This window comes from Dromaius novaehollandiae, chromosome 4 (genome assembly GCF_036370855.1).
Source record: "Dromaius novaehollandiae isolate bDroNov1 chromosome 4, bDroNov1.hap1, whole genome shotgun sequence".
NCBI classification, from domain to species: domain Eukaryota; kingdom Metazoa; phylum Chordata; class Aves; order Casuariiformes; family Dromaiidae; genus Dromaius; species Dromaius novaehollandiae.
In genome coordinates, this window is record NC_088101.1 from 37,915,128 (window position 1) to 37,935,256 (window position 20,129).

The 20,129-nt window shown below is 37.8% G+C and overlaps 1 protein-coding gene across 6 annotated transcripts in view; it reads left to right on the forward strand.

Moving 5' to 3' along the window:
• The window catches only part of ARHGAP10 (Rho GTPase activating protein 10), a 150,360-nt gene that overhangs the window by 48,436 nt on the left and 81,795 nt on the right, over positions 1–20,129 (forward strand). For 5 of the 6 annotated variants that reach the window (XM_026106359.2, XM_026106361.2, XM_064510799.1 and 2 more), the window contains 5 exons: positions 7,259–7,330; positions 10,291–10,392; positions 12,736–12,846; positions 14,739–14,843; positions 19,553–19,682. In XM_026106359.2, coding sequence (XP_025962144.1) covers positions 7,259–7,330; positions 10,291–10,392; positions 12,736–12,846; positions 14,739–14,843; positions 19,553–19,682 — 520 coding nt within the window. The remainder of the gene's footprint in view (positions 1–7,258; positions 7,331–10,290; positions 10,393–12,735; positions 12,847–14,738; positions 14,844–19,552; positions 19,683–20,129) is intronic. The other variant, XM_064510798.1, reaches the window with a different exon arrangement.

A 20,129-nucleotide genomic window follows, 5' to 3' on the forward strand; every position in this document is an offset into this window, starting at 1 on the left:
CTGTTTTAGAAACAAACAGAACAACTGCTGCCATTTCTCATTACCCAGCTTTCATTTACCCTCTGCATGGCATGAAGCCAGATGGCACTTACATAATTGTGGGAATAGGCACACATAGGCTGAATTAAGGCTACCTTAGGCAAATCTCCCAATTTTAGTGATTCCTGACGTTGAATGTTTGTTTTTTGGAATGTCTCCACATTAATCTATAAAATAGAAACAAATGTTGTCTATATAGTAGAAGGAATTATAAAAACAGTTGGGGTCTATTCCCCCCCAACAAACATCTGTCTTAATGTGCCTGAAATGTTCCATTATTACTAGCCAACTCTTAGATAATTTTCTAATTTCACATGCATTGACATAATTCACTAGAGAATTTTGATTCTGTCACTTCACCAATGGGAAATGTTTAGAATTTGCATTGTAAAATTGTCATCAGTTCAGATTTTGCTGGTTGTTAAAAACACCACTGTTTCTTGTGGGGGAGACAGCTCTAACAATAATTGGGTAGTTCATTCTTGGCTGAACACTGAAGCTGTTGTTCGCCATTAGATTCCTTGCCTTTCAGTGGCATCTTTTTGTTCCACAATGAGCTTTGTCATTAACAGGGAAAATGAATATCATACTATTTCCTTTGCTGAGTAGCCTTTTCACTTTATCAACATCTTTATACGATCATGCATTTTGAACTGCGGACTGAAAGAGATCCTCCATTCTTCTGAGAACCAAACCAGTTTTCTCATATGTTACATTGTTTAGCTCTTGCATAATGGGTTTGCTAAGAGAAGCCCTTTCTTTGGAAGAGTTATACACAGCTTTCCTCCACTTCAGATGGGGATAAGTTGATTTGTTCCAGTTTCTGAAACACTGTCTATTCAGCTCTTTTCCTACGTGCTTTGTTTATGACTTTTCTGTAGTATGTTTCTCTTTATAATGGAAAGTATTTCATAAGGATAAATGCATTCAAAAACCAGGACCCTTAAATAGCTGGCCCATATCCTTTTTAGTAAATAATCTCTACTGAACATCACTCTCCTCATTCAGTTCTCTTTTTCAAAATGACAGAATTTATTATCTGTATTTTCTGCTTATTATATCAGTTTAACTTTGTGAGGCCAGCGGTCTCATTGCAAATAAAATGAATGCAAGTATTCTTTTGGAGGAGAGCACAGGGTAGCCTATAGGTCATGGGAGACATTTTTAGCTGTCCTTTGGATCAATCATAAACTTCCAGTGCTTTGGCTAGGAGGGGACCCAGGAGTGCTGCCAGTGTTTCATCAGTAGGCCAAGACTGCTTCTGTTAAGAAGCCTAGAAAGTGCAAGGAAGGGGAACCTGCCTGCATTGCAACCTGTTGGGCTGTGGTTGATCTAGGAAATTCCACATGGGGCAATTTTAGAAAGTCTTCCTGTTACCAAACCACATGGATTGTTTTCTTGAGCATCTGTGAGGAAAGTGATTTGTTTTTAGAGGTACCTTGGACATCTCAGAAATGTACAAAAAAGATTGTATCTAAGAATACCTTTCTATCTGATTCTTTTGCAATCAAGTGAGCACCTCCAGAGCAAATGAACCAAAGGAAAGGATGTCACTTTTATTTTTTTTTAGTTTCTACACACATGTGAAGACATCCAAGTATTAGTATGGTATGAGCTACCCTTAAAAATCCTTTAGGCGTTAGACTCTAGTTCTTTTAAAAAACTAAAAAAAAAAAAAAAAAAAAAAAGAAAAGCCAAAGTTCGTAGTCCCTGTGTGTAGCTGATATTTTCATTTAACTTTTAAGATTATAAAGCTCCAGGGAAGGCTTTAGAACAGTGAGAAAATCCAGAGGTCTTTACAAGGTGAAATCTTGTGTCTGAAAACAAAATAAAGGAGAGTTTTGCGTGTCAGTTGCACTGACTGCAATCATCAGTGCTGCAGTTAAATGCCAAACTAGTTCTGAAAGGTGGTTAGAGACACATGCTGCTATTTCTGCTGCGCATAGTGGCAGGAGGGTTGGATGTGCAACCAACTGGGAGCATCTTCTTGTAACTGTAAGAGGAAATTGTATTCCTGTGGGAGAAGAAAGACTACAGGGTAAGACTTTGCAAGAGTGCTGTTGCAAATAATGTCTAGCTTCCTCAGTAGTGGAACTGTATCTGCAAAGTTACATAATACAGGTTTTCAGGCATAGACCTGAGACCGTTTCAAGGAAATTTCAGTAACAAACTAAGATGTGAAGCAGTAAAGCTTTTTGGAGGGAAGCGCAGTTTTTAATTTTTCCCCTTAGAGATATCAGAATTGCCTTTTGTTATAGGCCGAATACTGCAATACCTTAGGAAAAATTATAGAAGAGCTGTATCCTCTATAAGCAAAAGTGCAGCTGTAGGTAAGTAATTTTCTTTATTTAGCAGCAGTTATCTACTTTGTTATTGAATCACTATTGGCTATGTCTTCCTTTCCACATTCCCTGTTACACTGAGTAGGGCAGAACTTCCTTCCCAGATATAGTTTCATTGACTGTTACTCTGTTTCACAAGCTCTGCCCTATTGACCGTAAGCCTCCTCCTTTGCTTTGTCAAGGGAGAGAAGTAGTCCTGCCTGTCTACAAATAAATCTTCCCAGATAGTGCACTGGGAAACTTTAAACCCTCTTGCTGTTTGGTTCATAATTTACATTCCGACTTCTATGATGAGAATTTGGAATTCAGTACTCCAGTACAGTCTCATAGCAAGGTATGTTTTTATGGCTTCCTCCCCACCCCGAAGTACGCCTTTCTTGTATGAGTGGATGCTTAGCTTCAGAATGGAGCAGAGTCAGGCAGTGTACATATTTATCTTACCGCCAGGTTTTACTGATGAGCAACATGTAGCCTTTCCAGTTCTTCCAGTACAGGCAGAGGTCTAAGGACATTTTTTAGGATGAATGTTGGGAGGCCACTGCTGTATTTGTCTAATTAGCAAAATAAATTTTGCTTAACTTTAGTTCGAGCTGGCTTTTGTAGCCACAGAGGCCAGATTGAGGTTCTGGGATGACTCTTACGGGTTGATATTTCTTTACAACCCGAGCAAGCAGTCTTTCTCCTTCTGCAAGAGAGCCTTGTTGTGCCTGCCAAGGGAGCAGGAGCTGGTTGATGCTGCATTTCTTAGGCGGGCTGCTCCTGTCTGCCTCAGGAGGGTGAGAAAGCACAAGGAGCCTTGTGTGCTGGTGGCTGGCGCTGTCTGTCAGGTTACAATGTGGAGGAGGAGGTGTTTGGAGAAGCAGTTTCTCTCTAAACAGCCATACTCCCACCGTCTCTGAAAAGAGAAAAAGTGACAGGCTAAATGGAGTCATGTTGTGGACTAGTGCTGACTCTTAAGTTACCTGTTGGAGCTAGTTGATCTGACGGAAGTAGTCAACAGCTGTAAATATAAGTATACTTACTAATGGATTTAGTCTATGCCTTTGTGGACTGCTCGTGGAAACAGCTGGTTTGGTCTCTTTATCTGCAACCTGTTACTTGTTGCTTTTGAAAAATATGGAGCTGGAAAAGTCAGGGTTATCATTGTTCTGTAAAATCTCTCTGCCTGAGCAGATGGAGTTCTGTAAAGGCACCTGGAATTAGGCAGTTTACCCAAAGCAGAAGGCCTGCTTTTAGATGATGTTGGAAATGCTGGATACAGTGATCATCTGAGATGATCATGGTGATGGTGATTTTTTGCTATCTACAGGCTCACATTAAAATTAAGTTAGTTCTTTGGTCTTTCCATAGATCTAGGAAATAGAATGGGAACAGCATAAACACAGTTTCAAGGAACATGTGCATATTGGGTTAAACATTTTTGAAAGCATTCTTGAGGCTTTGAGGTTTATAAAGATGGTCTATACTGTTACCGGAGACATGACCTCTTCATATTGATTCGCTTATGCCCAACACCATAGTTGGCCTGCTGGTGTTTAAAGTTGAGTATAGATTCCTTTCAGGCAGGTTTGGATAGCTCAGGGATATAAAGGAAAGAGAGCCCCTTTTTTGTGTGTGTGTGTAAGTAGACATTCCTGTCATCATAATTCGCCAGGATTAGAGGAGTAGGAGGATGAAAATTAACTCGAGAGTCAAGAGAGAAGTTGAAAGAGGAAGGAATGTGTGATTTTATATTAATGAATATTTAACTTAAATGCCTCAAGTGTCTTTTCTTGGAAATGTTACAATTTAACATAGCCTTACCTTTCTAAGGAAGGCATGAGTAATAATGACAGTTTTCTTCAAAAGGCCCTAGTTAATTGTCCTACACCAGGAGAATTTCTTTTTTTTTTGTTCACCAATCTGTTGTCCACGGTTTGAAAAAGCTGTATCTGTTTGCTTTGAGTTCCCAAGTTATAAATTGACTAAACAAACAATGAATAATAGCATAAATAATGTTTTTATTCTATAAATAAATAAACAATGTTTTTGTAGCTTTTATAATCAGTATTGAATTCTAAGTACTGTAATGCAGGTTGCTTCCTATTTGTTTAATATTGGGCTTATTAAAATTTTGAACTTTGTTTTCATTTCTGCCAGTCAGAAGTGCAACTCTGTAATTCATTGCTAAACCTTCCAGGCAAATCTTAGTTAACAGATTCTGTTTAGAGATACAAACATTTATTTCAGTGAGGAGGAAATGTTCCTCCTGTGTTTTGTATGTAGGACTCAAGTGAAGCTCATGAGATTGATCAAGGAGCTCCAAAACTCACTTCACCAAGAAAGATTCAAGTGCAGTCTTGTTTATCACAGAGAGAGAAAGTGAAGGAGATGACAACTGATAAATATCTATATGGTAGGCAAAAATTCTGCTGTTCTGAAGAGGCATCTGTTGCAAAAGTTTGTTGAAAGTTCAGCAAAATGAGAAGCAGAGCTCTTTTGCGGAGGAGAGGAGACTTGTTTTTCTTTTAACAAAAGAATTACTGGCATATCATACCAATGGCTACAGTGGAATCTTTATTTGTTGGCTGTCTTTGAGAAAACATCCCATTTTGATTTAAAGATTTTTTTCTTCTTCAAACCAATTCCTTCAGTGGTTCCCGTGGTTAATGCTACACAGGAGTATAGCAGACTAGGTGATTTGTAGCCAGCCCTTCTGGTTTATAAACCACAGCCCTTTCTGCATGTGATTTTTTCCTTCTGTTGCATCGTGCTCCTGTGTTTTCTCTTTGACTCAGACATCATGTTCAGCGTACATTCATTGCCTGTTGACCTTACCTTTAAATGCTTTCTTTCTGAATGATTCCACTCAACATGGACTCTTACAGCCTGGACTTAGTCCTCTCCAGGCTATAGCTATCAGCATCCCGTCTAAGCTTCACCTTGAGGAGACCTCATAGCTTTCCCCGTGCTTTGTCCCTAGAGAGGAAACTGGCAGAAACAATTTAAACGTCCTAAAGTTTTCCAGTGCAGAAGCAATGTTCTGCCGTTTCTGGGAGAAGTTCTCCACTCTCATTTGTAAGAATCCTTGCAGTCAGCAAAGTGAGGTGGTGCTTCTGTGTCACAGGAAGCTGTTTTGGAGGGTTTATCCCATTAATAAACACAAATTGCCATTTCCTTCCTGCCACTTAGAATTTCCAGAAGAGTTTTGGGAGCCTGGCAAAATAACAAAGATCTGAGTATGCTGAAAGCTGCCCTGGAGACTCCTGGTAACTGCTCAAATAGTTATGCTATATGTGTACAGCATGCCAGGTGGACTAAATCCTTCCTATAGTCACATTTCCCGGCTCCTCTTTGGGGCATTTGACTTCCTGTGCTCTCTCTCTGCAGGAGAGGAGGTACCATTTGGAATAAGGGTCCTACAAGTGCCAAGAGCAGAGGTTCGGTACTACCTCTTCAGCAAATCTCTTTGCTGGGCCTGACACCTGGCAAAAGTTGCTTTGTTGTCCTCCCCCGGCCTCCACCTCTGTGTAGGGCTCTGCTACATCGTGGTCAGTCCAGTAGTGCTGGATGCTTTTGAAACACAGAAGTGTCAGGCTTCCCTTTTTCCCCTGCCAGGGGTTTACTTGAGGTTGCTTCAAGAGGTTTTGACAAAATCAGGAAACGAATGCACAAAGAGAAGGTTTGGGCCGCAAAAACAAGTGCTCTAAAGTTAGGAAATATCTGTTCTAAGGACGGCTGTGCAACAGCATTAGTTTGGCCCAGACTTGCCAGCTATTTGGGTTTCAAGTTAGAGGTATGGGTTAGCATGCCACCTGGGCTGCTTAAAAATCTGGGCTGCTCTGGTTGCTGTGAACTGGCAGGATGACTCCCACAGTAATCCCTGCATAGCTTGTGGGGCGGGTGGGGGCAGGCAGTGCTATCCAGATTTGCATTGTGCCAGATCTTTAATGCAACCCTCTTGAGTTTTATGATAAGAGATTTTCAGAAGTATTGCAGAAGGCTGGTTTAAGCCTGCAATGTTTTGTATGAAACATTCCAAACTTGGAGGGAAAAAAAAAACCCTGAAATTTCAAACGTCTTCTAATTCTCACTTGCACTGAAACCAAACCTAACTCCGCTTCATCTCCTGTGCAACTTTGTGAGAACTTGAAACCCTGTTTGACAAGATCTAAATAAGGTTTTCAGTCTTATGATGGCATACTGTTTTCTTTTTGTTTCTCTTCAGTAGGGCTGTGGTACTGTTGCAGTAAGTGCACTGATAGATGGTCTGAAACAGACTGGTTAAAGTTTACCTAGTGAACTACACCTCTTGTTTCTTAACTTTGCACATCTTGATTTTATAACTTAGGTTAACTTAAGGTTTTCTTAACGTAATTAAAAGGAAGTATTTGGAAATACGTACTTCAATGCTTGACGTCTTTATCTGTGTGTTAAAAGCTTGTTTTCTGCTACTGTTTCTGCAGCAGTTTGCAATGTTTCTGCAATGTTGCAGAAATTGTTCTTCCCCCAAATGAAAATTATTATTTGTACTTTTTAACAGTCTGGTGTTTCACAAAATGTTCAGTTGCGGAGGTTGTTGACCTGATCTGTGATATTGGCACATGTGAAGCAGTTACAGTTTGGCTGCAGCCTATAAATTTCTGAAATTTCTACATTTGCTTTAGATTTACTTTAATTTCTGTGGTAGTGGAATGAAATAAGGGATAGAAATTTCAAAAGCACTTAAGTAAACTCAGAGCTGCAATTTTTTTTGAGTTAGGACTTAGATTGCTAACTTGCATGTTTCTCCAGTTTTTATCCTAGAGCTTGTTTTCTTTTTTTTTTATTGCTGATGCTAAAATGACTTCTCTGATTGGCTAAAAAAACCTAACCCTTGCTCTTTTCTTTTTCTTTAGGCACTCAGTGTTACTGAAACTCTGATCAAACCTTTGGAAAGATTTAGGAAAGAGCAGCTAGGTGCTGTAAAGGTTTGTCCGTCACTTGCCTCTATGAAAAGTTTTATTTTAATTTCTCCACTTGGATTACATTGCAGTAATGACATGTATTTGGCAGAGGCATACTGTTGTTTATATTTCATGTATTCACACTTTTTTTTTCTTTTGGAAACTTGATTCAGAAACAAATGGAAAGTATGTTTCAAGAAGAAAAGAATGTGTCCTTTCCTTCTGTCCTCCCCCTCCCTTATTGCTTCTGTCAGGAGTATGAGAAATGCTGCTAACAGCCTCCACTTATTTCTAATGGGTAACCCTATTCTGCCTTATATTTGCTTGCAGTTGCACAATCAAATATTGATTAATATTAACCACCCAAAGGAGCTCATCCATACGCTTTTAACTTCATTTTTTGAAGCCTGTAAAATGAAAAGTGCCTTTATTTTGCTTTTTCTTTTTTAAATAAATAACTCTTTGCTCTGTATGAGTAGAATAAAATAGGGGTGGAGAGTCCAAAGAGAGTTAGGGTTTCAGTGAAAGCAATTTTTAGGTGAAAGTTGTCACTACATTGTGTATGTTTTCAAAAGCTGAAAGTGAACTTCATGTATCACATAAAGGCTAGTTTTGGAAAAATGTAATGAGGGCACAAAGTCTGACCTCTCTGAACATGTCTGCCTTCCTTTCAGTGAGAGATTTAAATGCTTATAAAAAATAAAAGTTAAGGATAGCTGCTAAACATTTTGACTGTAGCAGAAACAATTAAGAACTGAATTTTCCAGGTAGCTGTTGATGCAGAAAACATTTTCTACAATGTTTCAATGAATCATAAGAAGTTGTAAGTGAGCTAAGTAGTCTAAATACCTTTTTTCTTCCTCTTCACGTCTTCTATCCTTTTGTTTTCCATCCCTCCTCAACATGCAGTTTGTTGATTTGCAGTCTGATCTCTCTGGTCAAAAGTAAATGCTCCTGCAATAAAAACAGTGAACTTTGGGTGCCAGTTTCTTTGGTTTTCTTTTTTCCTCCTATTGGTTGAAGATAAAATTCCTTCTGATACAACATCAAAGTGAAAAGCTTTTGTGTTCTGTATTGAAGGTGCAAATACTTTTTCTTGTTCCATCATGAACTAAAATACATATATATGAGTACATACATATATATGTGTGTTTGTGCATCTATATGAAAAAGAATATGATTTCGGTGTTCACAAATGGAAAATCCTCTATCGATCATAAATCATTATGATACAATAGTACAATGATCTTTGCTTAATTTCATGAGCTTTTGAGAAACGTATCAGATGTCCCAACCAACATAAATTAAAAACCCAGTCTATAATTTCAGGGGTCTTCTAAGGGAAAAGGGAGTTAATTCTAACTGTAACGCATTATCATATAAAAGTTGTAACGAATGGACTATTTCAGCACAGTATTTTTGATGTTAAGGGATATTGCCATTTTTTGAGTGAGAAGTCCTAATGTTTTAAATTATCTGGTTATTCTATTTCACTCGTTTCCAGCAGTCAGAATTCTCTCCCTGCTCTTTTGACCATGAGAAGTTGCATTCTCATGGTGTACATCTCGCATTGCATTTCCATGCGGGTTTCTTCCTTTGCCTCTCCCTGAGTGTTGTTTCTGTGTGGTGTTAAATAGCCGACCTAAACCACTGTAGAAGTAGCAGCAATTCGCTGAAGGCCATGAATTGTCAACGTCTACATCTTTGGTAAACTAAATTGTAAAATACTTGTTTGTATGGAATGTTCTCTATTTAAATGCAAAGTCACAATTTGTATAGGCTGTATCTGTATAATAAACTCAAAGGATTTATTTTAAACCTTCAGGAGAATTGAAACTTGTTTTACTCTTTGTATTTTATATTCTTTGTCAAAATGCAAGACTTTATAACTACGTATATATATATTTTTTTTCCAAGTTGAAGCTCCTATTTTGTGATTTAGGCATTTTTGAACAGAATTCTCGGTGAATTTAAATAGAACAGTGTTGCTTGGTCCTGGTGCATATAAAGAAAAATTCTCTAAAAATATTTAACTCTTTAAATATTCAATACAAGTGAAGTACTGACACAGGAAATGTAATATTGCATTGTTCTGAAAAATAAGTTATGACATCTAGCAGTGAAATGCATCTGGAACAGTGTGGTATTTGCTTTAGGAAAAATGTACACTCTGCTATTACAAAATAAAATTTGAATCTGTTGCCTCGGATTTTACTGTATCTTCCTTCCCCTGTTGACCTGTCAATGAAGTAGTCTGAACTGGGTTTTAAAAAAAAAAAAAAAAAAAAAAAAAGAGAGAGAGAGTTCAGTGGCATGGTGCTGGAAGCTGAAGTGCTGTTGATTTACCCCTTGGTAAAAGATATTATACGTTCCATTTGGGATTAGAGCAGTAAAGGTTTTGTTTTTGCCTGTTTAGGAGTAAACAGCTCTCTTTTCTGGAACACTCAAACATTGACCAGATCAGTGGAAATTTGCAAATATAAACACAATTTTTTTTCTCTTTCTTCCTAATCTCACATACGCTGATACATTATCTTTAGTCATGCTAGTATCATATGCATGTTGTATTGTTTCTCAATTAGTAAGGAATGAAATTTCCTAATGAAATTGATGTTTCCTTTGAAGTCATCCCTGAGCATCATGAAAACTACAATAAATGCAGATGATTAGTTATTTTACACTTCACGGGGTGGGTTTTTCTTCTTTTGTTTGTTTGTTTTTGTTTTTACTTAGAAAATGCAAATATTCATTTGCCTGATAAGCACCACCATTTTGATGCAGTGGGACTTCAGCTAAAGTTAGCCTTTAAATTTGTTTAAGAAATGGTTTGGAAAAGTACTTTTTCTTAGTTATTGGAGCTTTGATAGTTTCTGTTATCTTCATTTCTGTTTTAAGGACAGCTTTAAAAGAAGGAAGAAATAAGGAGTTTTTCTTACATTTTTATGTATGTTGTATAAATGAATATTACTTGTTTTTTTGTATAGGAAGAAAAGAAGAAGTTTGATAAAGAGACAGAGAAGAACTACAGTTTGTTGGAAAAACATTTGAATTTATCAGCTAAAAAGAAAGAGCTACAGCTACAAGAGGTATTGTGTTACTCTTTTTTTCTGCAAGTTACAAGCTTTTGAATAAGTAGATATATTTTATGTAAGTGCAGAAGCAGCATTCATTGAGCTAAAAGAAAAAATTCTGTCAACCAGAAGTTTTCAATGAGAAAATCTGTATCTGCTGAATCTAATGGCGTACTCCTACAGTTTTCTGACCATGTGTTCAAGTACTGAACATCTTGTTACCTTTTCAAGTAGTTAAGGCAATAGCAAAGTGTGAGTATTTTATGAAAAACTCTACATTTCTGGCGGGGTTTTACAGTATGTGTCATTTGCATTACATTGTACGTATTGACTAAGTGTCTCATGTTAATGCTTGCTTAATGCTAAGAACAGAAAGGCTTGTAGTCCTCACATGTTTTTTGTGCTGTTTTTTTTCTTTCTCATGTTTTGAAGATCCATTTTTTTCAAGTAAAGCCACAAAAAAAGTTTGTTGACAATTTAGAACTTAAAACAAATCTGTTTTGCCTGACATTCCTTCTGTCTCTAAGGGTTTATTATAATCAACCTTATTTGTAATAGCTTTTATTCCTGGAGCAACAGCAAATAATATGTGAGAAAACAGCAGAGAAATCTTGCTGAGATTTGCTGCGGGCAAGAGGGATTTTTTTTTTCCAGAGAGATATCTATATGTCAAATTATTAACTCTTTTTGTCTATGAATGCCTTGTGTTATTGAACAATTTGTATTTTCTTCCTGCCAAATAATATGCACCCCTTGACATCCTTCAAAAGAGTTTGTTCATAGAACCGGCCAGTTTCCTACGAACTTGAGAACTTGAACTGTTTTTGAGTTTCATTAGCATGTTCCTTCTGTGTATTATAGTCGCAACATAGGCCCTGGTGTGCTTTGTGTTACCCCAAAACAGTAAATCGCCAAACAACAAAAAAGGAAGATACATATAGAAACAGGCTGACCTGGGGCTTTGATGTACATTTTGGTGTCCTAGTAGGCCCACTTCGTGATGATGTTCTATGGCTACACTTCAGTACATATATATCTTGTTATAAGCTTTGGTGACAACTCAAGCCATTCCTACACTGCATGGTGTACAGGATACATGAAAATGGCTTGGCTTTTTGAAACTGTTTCTTACAGATGTGCATATCAGTGCATTATTTTTTTAATGCCGTTGTTGTTATGGCTCCTTAGCCATTAACAGTTTTCTAGCACAGAGCAGCAAAGCAAAGCATGTCTTAACACAAAAGTGTCTTAAAACTAATTTGACTTATCCGCTTAGAGCATAGTAGTCAGTGTTCTGCCTGAGGCATGTGCTCTTAGCATTTAAGAGGGAGTGTATGATGGTAAGTCTGGTCCTTTCACGTAGCCCTTTTTTCATTCCCTTTTAGGGGAATGAAAGGGCAGAAGCTTTTATGGAACTTACAACAGTGTTTGGTATTATTACATGGATGAGGACTGAGGTTTTATTACTTAAAATATGACTCTATGCCTTTTCTTTAAGTATTTTAGTAGTGGTCTCCATTAATCAGTTCTTGAGGTTTTAGGGTTTAGTGTGGGCGCACATACCATAAATATAGCATATATGTATTATTTAATTAAGTTAGAAATTTAAATATTTATGTCAGAATGAATGGTAGGTGAAATAAAACTGATTAGAATCAATATGATGTTGACATTTCATCAATGCTGAGTTAAAAAAAAAAGCTGCAGCTAATAAGGCTGCATCTTTTTAATATTCGATATTCTGTTGAAACTTGTGAAAAGTCCAAAAAATGATTTTTTCAGTGTGTTTTGGGTTCTGTTCGTTTGTTTGGGGTTTTTTGCTTCTCTTGCCAATCAGAGTGAGCATGGGTTTGGGGTGGGTATAATAGCATGAAGAAAGTATTCCATTTGCTATGAACAGCAGTTATTCTGCGTATAGAGTAAAGCTCACAGTACCAATGGTCTTCAGCATTAGCTTTTTTTCCCTTGGTTTGATTGCAGAGATGATTACCCCCTTTTCTGATGGAAGGTGCTGTTAGTCCCTTCTCTCTGTTCACACAAGCACCTTTTCTGTGTTACTAAATCAGTACACAAGTACTTGCTTCAATGTATTTGACTTGCATTCCATTCAAAAAAAAAGCTTGAAGAGATGTTACTGGAATGTTTCTAGAACTTCTGCCTCATGGATCAAAACAGCATGTGTTATCTCATAAAAGGAATACTGATGCCATTTACAAAGTTAATGAAGAGCCACTGTTGTAAAGGAACAAGCCTGGAGAAAGTTATCTTATGACTTGCCACTTGTATTCTATACATGTTCCAGTTCAAAGTTACCTGCAAAATGTCTTTGGAACTTTATTGGCTATATTCTGTGCACAGGCAGACAGCCAAGTGGAGCAGAACAGAAAACACTTCTATGAGCTGTCCCTTGAATATGTGTGCAAGTTACAAGAGATACAAGAACGGAAGAAATTTGAATGTGTGGAACCTGTAAGTACCGGTGAATTCAGTTTTTAAGAAAGCAGTCTACCCTATCATACATAAAGCAGAGAGAGAAGGAATGCGAGTGGGCAAAAGGCAAGGAGATGAGTGCTGATTATGGTTTTCTGAGGAAATGTATATAACTGCATAACTTAATGGAATTTAAGGCAGTCTTGTTAGTGTGCAAATCTGTGCAAGTTCCTCATACAGACGCAGTTAACCAGGCAGGTCAAATCTTACCTGGATAATTACAGTTGGTCTAGATCCATTGATGTTGATTTTTTTAGAAAATATATGAAACTTTATGTTATTCTGCAAAAAATCCTGATTTATGGTGTGAATTGGAATAGAGGATTGAAAAGGATGATGGTGGGCTCAGACTTCTTTTCATATTTGTTTATTTTTTGAACGCTGAAATGTTATTCTTGACTAACATAGAAAATTTCTTTTTTAATCTGATGGCTGCGCATTACAGCTATGTTACTTTAATTTATATTTGCACTTCACTAAAAGCTGCTTCTAGCTAAAAACCTTAGTATCAAGGTGGTCTGAAATGTTTGGCCTCAACTGAATTTGAATCTGTCTACAAATTAAGGATTTTTGCTGGATTTCAGTGAAAATCATACATGTACCTACTAGACTTACCTCAGTCTCTGGGAAGAGCTTGCTCTAAAATTTTCTGAAATGTGACTTAGCTTTATAACATAAATGTAACTTTATGAAACAACAAGAGAACAGTAACTGTAGTACTGAGATAAAGGGAGGGCATATTGTAGAAATGATTTCTATTCACTTGTGCTCTGAAGTCTGTGTTTTTGGGCCAAGTTGTCCATTTGTTCTAATATATTCTAAATTTTAATATAATAATAACAACAATAATAAAATCTGATGTCCTAAATGTCCCTAATCAAAGTAATTGGTCATTACAGAGTTAATGAGAGCTATATATGTTAATATGGCTTATTCTTATATGAGAAAATGTTAAAATAAAATTCTTAATAGAGAGTAAACCATTTAAAATGTATTAATATTGCTTAAGTAGTGGTAAAATTTTATGAATTTTTAAAGTTTTCTCTTAAATACTTTTATTATTTTGGATTCAATAATTGTTTTTTAAGCCATTTGAATCTTCCTCAGAGCCAAACTAATGAATCTTCAAATTATGTTTTTAAAACACATTTTTCTTTCTCTTTTCTGAAATCTTCTCCCTTTGGATGGGTCTGAGCTTTATGTTGCTCAATTCGTGTTTGAAGTTTTTGTTAGAGTAGTAAACTGAGATGATTTACTACCAAATTCTTTTTCCTTTTTCTCTACTTAACATATGTTTTCTAAATCTTGGTTTTTTGATAGTCAGGTTGAAGATGGCTTATTTATAAGTGACTTCCAACTTTAGTAAATCTATTCTTTGCTTTGTTCTCTTTATTAAAGAGAGTTGTTCTTTCCTGCGTTGCTTCAACAACCTGAAGCAAACTGGAGGGGTGGGCACTACTGCGCTTCACCCTGTTTCCAGTATGATACAACTTTTTCTTTGAAGTCAAAAGAATGAAGTCAGAAACTTCAAAATGGATCATTTTCTGGTTCTGACAGAAGGTCAGATGTGCATACAAAAGCAGTGATGAGTAAAGCTGCTGCAAGGCGAGCTTCCCGCTCTAAAAAGACTATTTGACTTTGCTACAATGGGTAGAGGAATTCATCTCAACGTGGTCATTAGCAGGGAGGGATGCGACCAGGAAAATAGTGACTAAAAGACAGAATTATTGTCGTCTCCTTTTACTCGGGTATTTATTTCAGATATCATTGGTATTAGACAAGCTGTGAGGTTTCTGAAAATACTAAACCCAATAATCCTGTGCTGGTAATTGGAGGTTTGCATTGTAACAAATCTTTTGTTTGTATTTCAGGTGTTATCGTTTTTTCAGGGTTTGTTCACTTTCTATCATCAGGGATATGAACTTGCCAAAGACTTCAATCATTACAAAATGGCCCTACAGATAAATATACAAAATGTAAGTTGGGATATTATATTTACTCCTTTTCTAATTTTTGGAATAAAAATATGACTTAGTTACTCATATAGATGCAGTACCTGATTTGCCAATACTTTGCTGATAGTCTTGGTTCACTGCTTGTGGACTTTGGGGATATAGTGCCATCTTCTGGCTAATCAAACACGACTGAAGAAATCACAGCTAATTCCAGTGAGCTCTTATCTCATGGTTTCTAATACTCCTCGAAAAAACAAGTAGCAAGTAAAAGGCCCCACTCCTCTTTCAAGGTCTTTATAGATGCATATCACTAGGAATGAGCATGAAAGAGATTAAAAACAATGAAACCTGGTGGAATGCATATAGCACTGAAGAATTCAGAGGACAGGTAATGAAATGCAGAGGTCCCTAATGTTTTAGATGTGTTTTAAACTGAATGTGTGGTGGTCATGTCTGAGGGTCGTTATGTGATAGGACTACGTTATTAGTAACTGAAAAGAGGCAGGAACAGTGACTCTGCTTGTCAACACTGTCTGTCCTTTTGGCATCTCTGCTAATAGAATGACATGGAAGGTTTGTGGGTTTTTTGTTTTTTGTTTTGTTTTTTTTTTTTTGTCTTCAAGCAGCCCTTTCAGACTAGAACATCTCTGCTGATTTTAGATGCAGGACTGTCTAAGGACCCTGTTGGTGTTAGTGTCTATGTTGTGTTTGACAAAACGGTGTGCTCTTTCAGTGGGAGGGATAACCTGAGACCAATCGCGAGTTATCATAGCTTCATACCAAATTGTCCAGTGTAATCTGCTCGGGACTGAGAGCAGGAAGTGAGGTGACAGGCTGAAACAAGGGGATTGACAGACTCAGTAGTCAGATGGTCTGTTTGCTTCCTTGAGATTTGCTGAATAAAACTCTCAGAGGACCTTTGATGTTGCAGTGGCCTTTTGGTGTAGGGAAGAAACCACATACAAGCAATTCATGATCCTGGGTCTGTTCTGGAATTAAGAAGCAGAAATTGCTTCTAGGAAGTTACAGTCTATTTTTAGAAATGGCTTAACTCCAGCAACAGATTGTAGTAGGGAGACAGGAAAGCAGAAGAGAGGATTACAGTTGTGGTAATACACAGTGACTTCATTCATGTGTCATAATACCATTCTTTTCATTTTCTTTCCATATGCCTAAGTCTTAAGTTTCCTCTTGAGCTGTTGTTTGGCTTGGGTAGGGGAACTAAACAGTGGTAACTTCATAAGCATTCATGGCAGAAGTCAGTGTTTCTGGAGGAACTTCCAAGGCAAACTTACTCCTTCTGTGTACTTAGCTTAAGGGAATGAGGAGCAGAATAGAATGGCAGTAGGCAGAGAAGAACTGAACGAGTGATGCAAGACGGGCAAGAAATGAAGAGTGAGAGGGGAGCTAGGATGCAGTTTTGAAGTGGAGGATGAAGAGCTGGACTTCAGATTGCAAATGGAAAAGAGCCAGTGAAGTAGTCTGAAGAAGTCATGAGAGCAGTAAGAAAGCAAGCTAATCTCAACAGCGGCATTTTCAGTTGACTGAATGGTATTATAGTGTGCCCCAGGAAATACAGAAGAGATTGAGCACTACAGCTGAAATTTTGCGAATAGATAGAAAGGATGGCCTGGATTTCAAAATACTCTTGAGAAAGGAGGAAAGGCTTAATAGCTATATGAGGTAAGAGGAGAATTAAAGGAAGAGTCTGAAAAGACCATGGGAGGAAATGACATGTTTTCTGCAGTGCTGAAGATGGACAAAACATTACAAAGGGGAAATGAACTAGGATTTGTCTATGGTACAGTTGAGCTGCTGGCAGGATGCTGGATGCATGGATATGTTAGAAATAGAAGGGTACAAGAGTCAGTACAGAGGGGCTAGCTGGATATGGAGAGTGATTTGAAAGTTGTCAGCATACCTGTAGTAATTGAATTCAAAGGAGTGACTACAAGTGAAAAAGAACAATTGCATTCAAGTCTGTGTAAGTGAAGCTGATCAAGCAGACTTTGATTCCTTGTCTATACTGGAAAGTTTGCGCCTCTAATTTTCTCACTTGTCTACATGTTTGCAAGCAACTAGACACAGTGAGACTTCTGAATGCCGGTTTCTTTCAAGCAGGTCTAAACTTAATAGTACTCAAAGTATAGGTGATTGGGCTTTTGCACCAGTGTCTCAGTTTCTCAGGAAAAGCCAAGTTATTGGTGATCCACTGATGATGCGAAACTTTAGGAAAGCTTCTAAAAAGAAGTCCCCACCTTGTTTACTGTTCCAAAAGAAAACACCCATTTGTAGTCTTGCATGAATGTACATGTGGACCTATAACAGCTACTCCAAAAACTTTCAGCTTCAGTGTCTCCTGCCTTCTTGTCTGTATTAGCGTGGGGTTACATGCAGATATAGGAAAGAGCATGTGCACACGTTTTACATGTGCCTTCACTCTGGCCTGTCATGTCCCTTATCTTCCTGTCCTCTCTACCTTTGTTTTCATTCAGGTTGTCTTTGCTGTAAGAGTTATACTGTTAATTTCCTCTCTGCCCTCTGCCACCCTTCCCCCCAAAAAAGGAAGAAAAAGAGAAGACTCAAGCTCCAATATAGCTGACTTTTCCTACAAATAATCTGATTCTCTTGTCAAAATCCTGCATCTCCAGCTAGATTTCCCCCTGCTTTCCCTCAGCCCTTGCTTGTCAAGTGCAACCAGAGCTTTTCAGTCATGCTCTCTCAGTTTGGTGCCCAACCCTATACAGAGATCCTTGCAGCTTTGATCGTGCTTTCTTGCCTTGCAAACAAATCTGGGCTCCTCTCAGAAGAGGAGATGCAGCCATGCTGGTGCAGCAGCTGTGGTAGACTCCTGACTAAGCTCAGCTTTGTCTCAGCACAAAAGGAGGCAAGAAGGTGATGGCGAAGCAGCATCCCTTTCCTGCCAGTTAGCCAGCCACTCTAGACAGAGGTGCAAAAACACTGCCAGCCCGAGGTGCTGTTCTTGGTCCAACTTGCCTCATGTATTCGGTACTCTTAAGTAAATTCCGTGCTCTCTGTGTGGCGCTCAGGTGGGAGGAGACTTTGAAGGAGTAATGGAGAAAGAGAGACTAGGCGAAGGAAGTGGGTAGAGGGAGGTACGATCTGGAATTTTCTTGAGGTTTCTGGAGCCCACAGCTCCCTCCCACCTTTCCCAGGATGTGTTTCACTTACCCACGTTTGGACACACTGCGCAGCTAATACAGACAAAGGTCCTGGCATCTTCATACTAAAGCATCTAAGCCAGGAGTGACCAGTGATCAGACTGGGAGATTTAAGTATGAGGAGTCTGTCACTAGCATTTTTAATGTTTGTCCTAGATGCAGAGTATAATTTTTAATGCAGCTCTTCTAGGGAGTTATGAAAAGGAGCTTTGAGAATAGTTTTCAGCCTTGGAAATGAATTTATGTATGGGATCTAACTCCTAAACTTGCAAGCAGATGTGACCTGAGATTGAGTAGATGGCTGTGAGAGGGTTGAGAGCAACTGTTTTGCCTGAGGTTAAAAAGGCAAAGAGTATCATCAGCTTTCCTGTCTAAAACATATGGGTATGGGCTTCTACTCTGACCAGCTTGCTTGGACTGTATTTGTGCTCATGAATAAACTCCTTCCAAGCATAAATCTGGAATTCGGATGTACAGATGGCTAGCCAGGCACATACTGCTAGCTGTCTGTGTACAAGAATGGATACTTGTTTATATTCATGATATATTTGTCTGTGTGTGCAACTGCATGCTTTTCCTGAAAAAATTGAACTGAGGCACCATTTGCACAAGCTGGTCCATTTTCAGAAAAATGAAGATGCTTTCAGAAAGCAGTAAGATGTACAAGCATGTACCTGGAAGTACATACTTTCCTCAAAGTACATGTACCAACTGGGGAAACTACCAACCTGGAATTTGAATGTATGTTTACCATGGTTGTTTTGTTTTTGTTATTTGGTTGTTGGCTAACTGCCAGTGTTTTTCAAAACAAAGAGTTTCTTATATGAGGTGTGAACTGTTCTTACTACTTTTTTTATTTAGTTGCATTGTATAGCATATGGATGGATACTTTCTGATTGTTCTTACTAATATTCTAATAAATATTTCTCTTGCTACTGCTTACAAACTTTGAGGAGTGAGTGGCATCCAGGAATAATAATCAACTGGGCTTTGATTTTTTTTTTCTTTAAATGCACACAGATTTTTTTTGGCATACTTCTGCATTTGTGTGACCAAAACATTTGGCATTTAAATAGTCTCAACGTGCATAAATTGTTGCTGACCTTCTTGTCACATTTTTCTTAATAACCATAGAAAATCCTCCCCTTCCTGACAACCAGTAAGAATCTCATGAATTAAGCCAACATCTATAATAATATTTTTCTTAGGAAACTGGAATATTCAAATCCAAACTCATTTTCGAATTAAGTATTTCGTTTCTTCTTTCTGAACAGGTCAACACATTGTTTTAGAAATCTACTCTGGCACTCTTTGTATGCTTTCCACAGTTACAGCAGCTAATTTCTAAAATACACTTTAATTTTGAAGAACATCAGAAAACTTGAAGAGCAAAGGTGTATGGAAATTTTGCACTGACAATCCTAAAACGGCCATAACCGTTTTCTCATTTCGTAAATAATTGTTATTATAACACCTATCTGCCAGAAAGAGTTGGCTTTTCTTCCATGCCCTCTGCTAACAGGTTTTTGCTGTCTTTTTTTTTTTTAGACACGAAATCGTTTTGAAGGAACAAGGTCTGAGGTAGAGGAGCTCATGAACAAGATCAGAAGGAATCCTCAGGAACATAAAAGAGTAAATCACTTCACAATGGAAGGCTATCTTTATGTACAGGAAAAAAGTAAGATATATTTTCATATTCCAGTAGTGCCCATAATGTGCATGCAGGTGAGTCTTATTTCTGCAGATAGCATGAAGATGCAAGGAATGTACAGTATATTAAACAGTCATCTGAACAAATGTTTGAACTTCATAAGGGCAGCATTACCTTAGTTTGTAAAGAGTATGGTGCTGAAAGTGTGACAGCTCTAAGCAAAGCTAACCAAACTCAAGGAAGTATTGTTTCATCAAAGGGTGTATTTGATATTACTTTTAATAGTGTCCTAATGACCTCCCCCAGGGTTGTCAAATAGCAACACAAGTTGTCAAACTAGTCTCTAAAAATCGGGCTAGTTTAGTGTGATGAAATCGGCTGTCATCTCCTTGATTCAGTGATGTGCTTTCATTACCCGCTTGAGATTATAGGGTCAGATAAACCAGGCTGTATGCTAGGTAGCCAGTGTCAAAA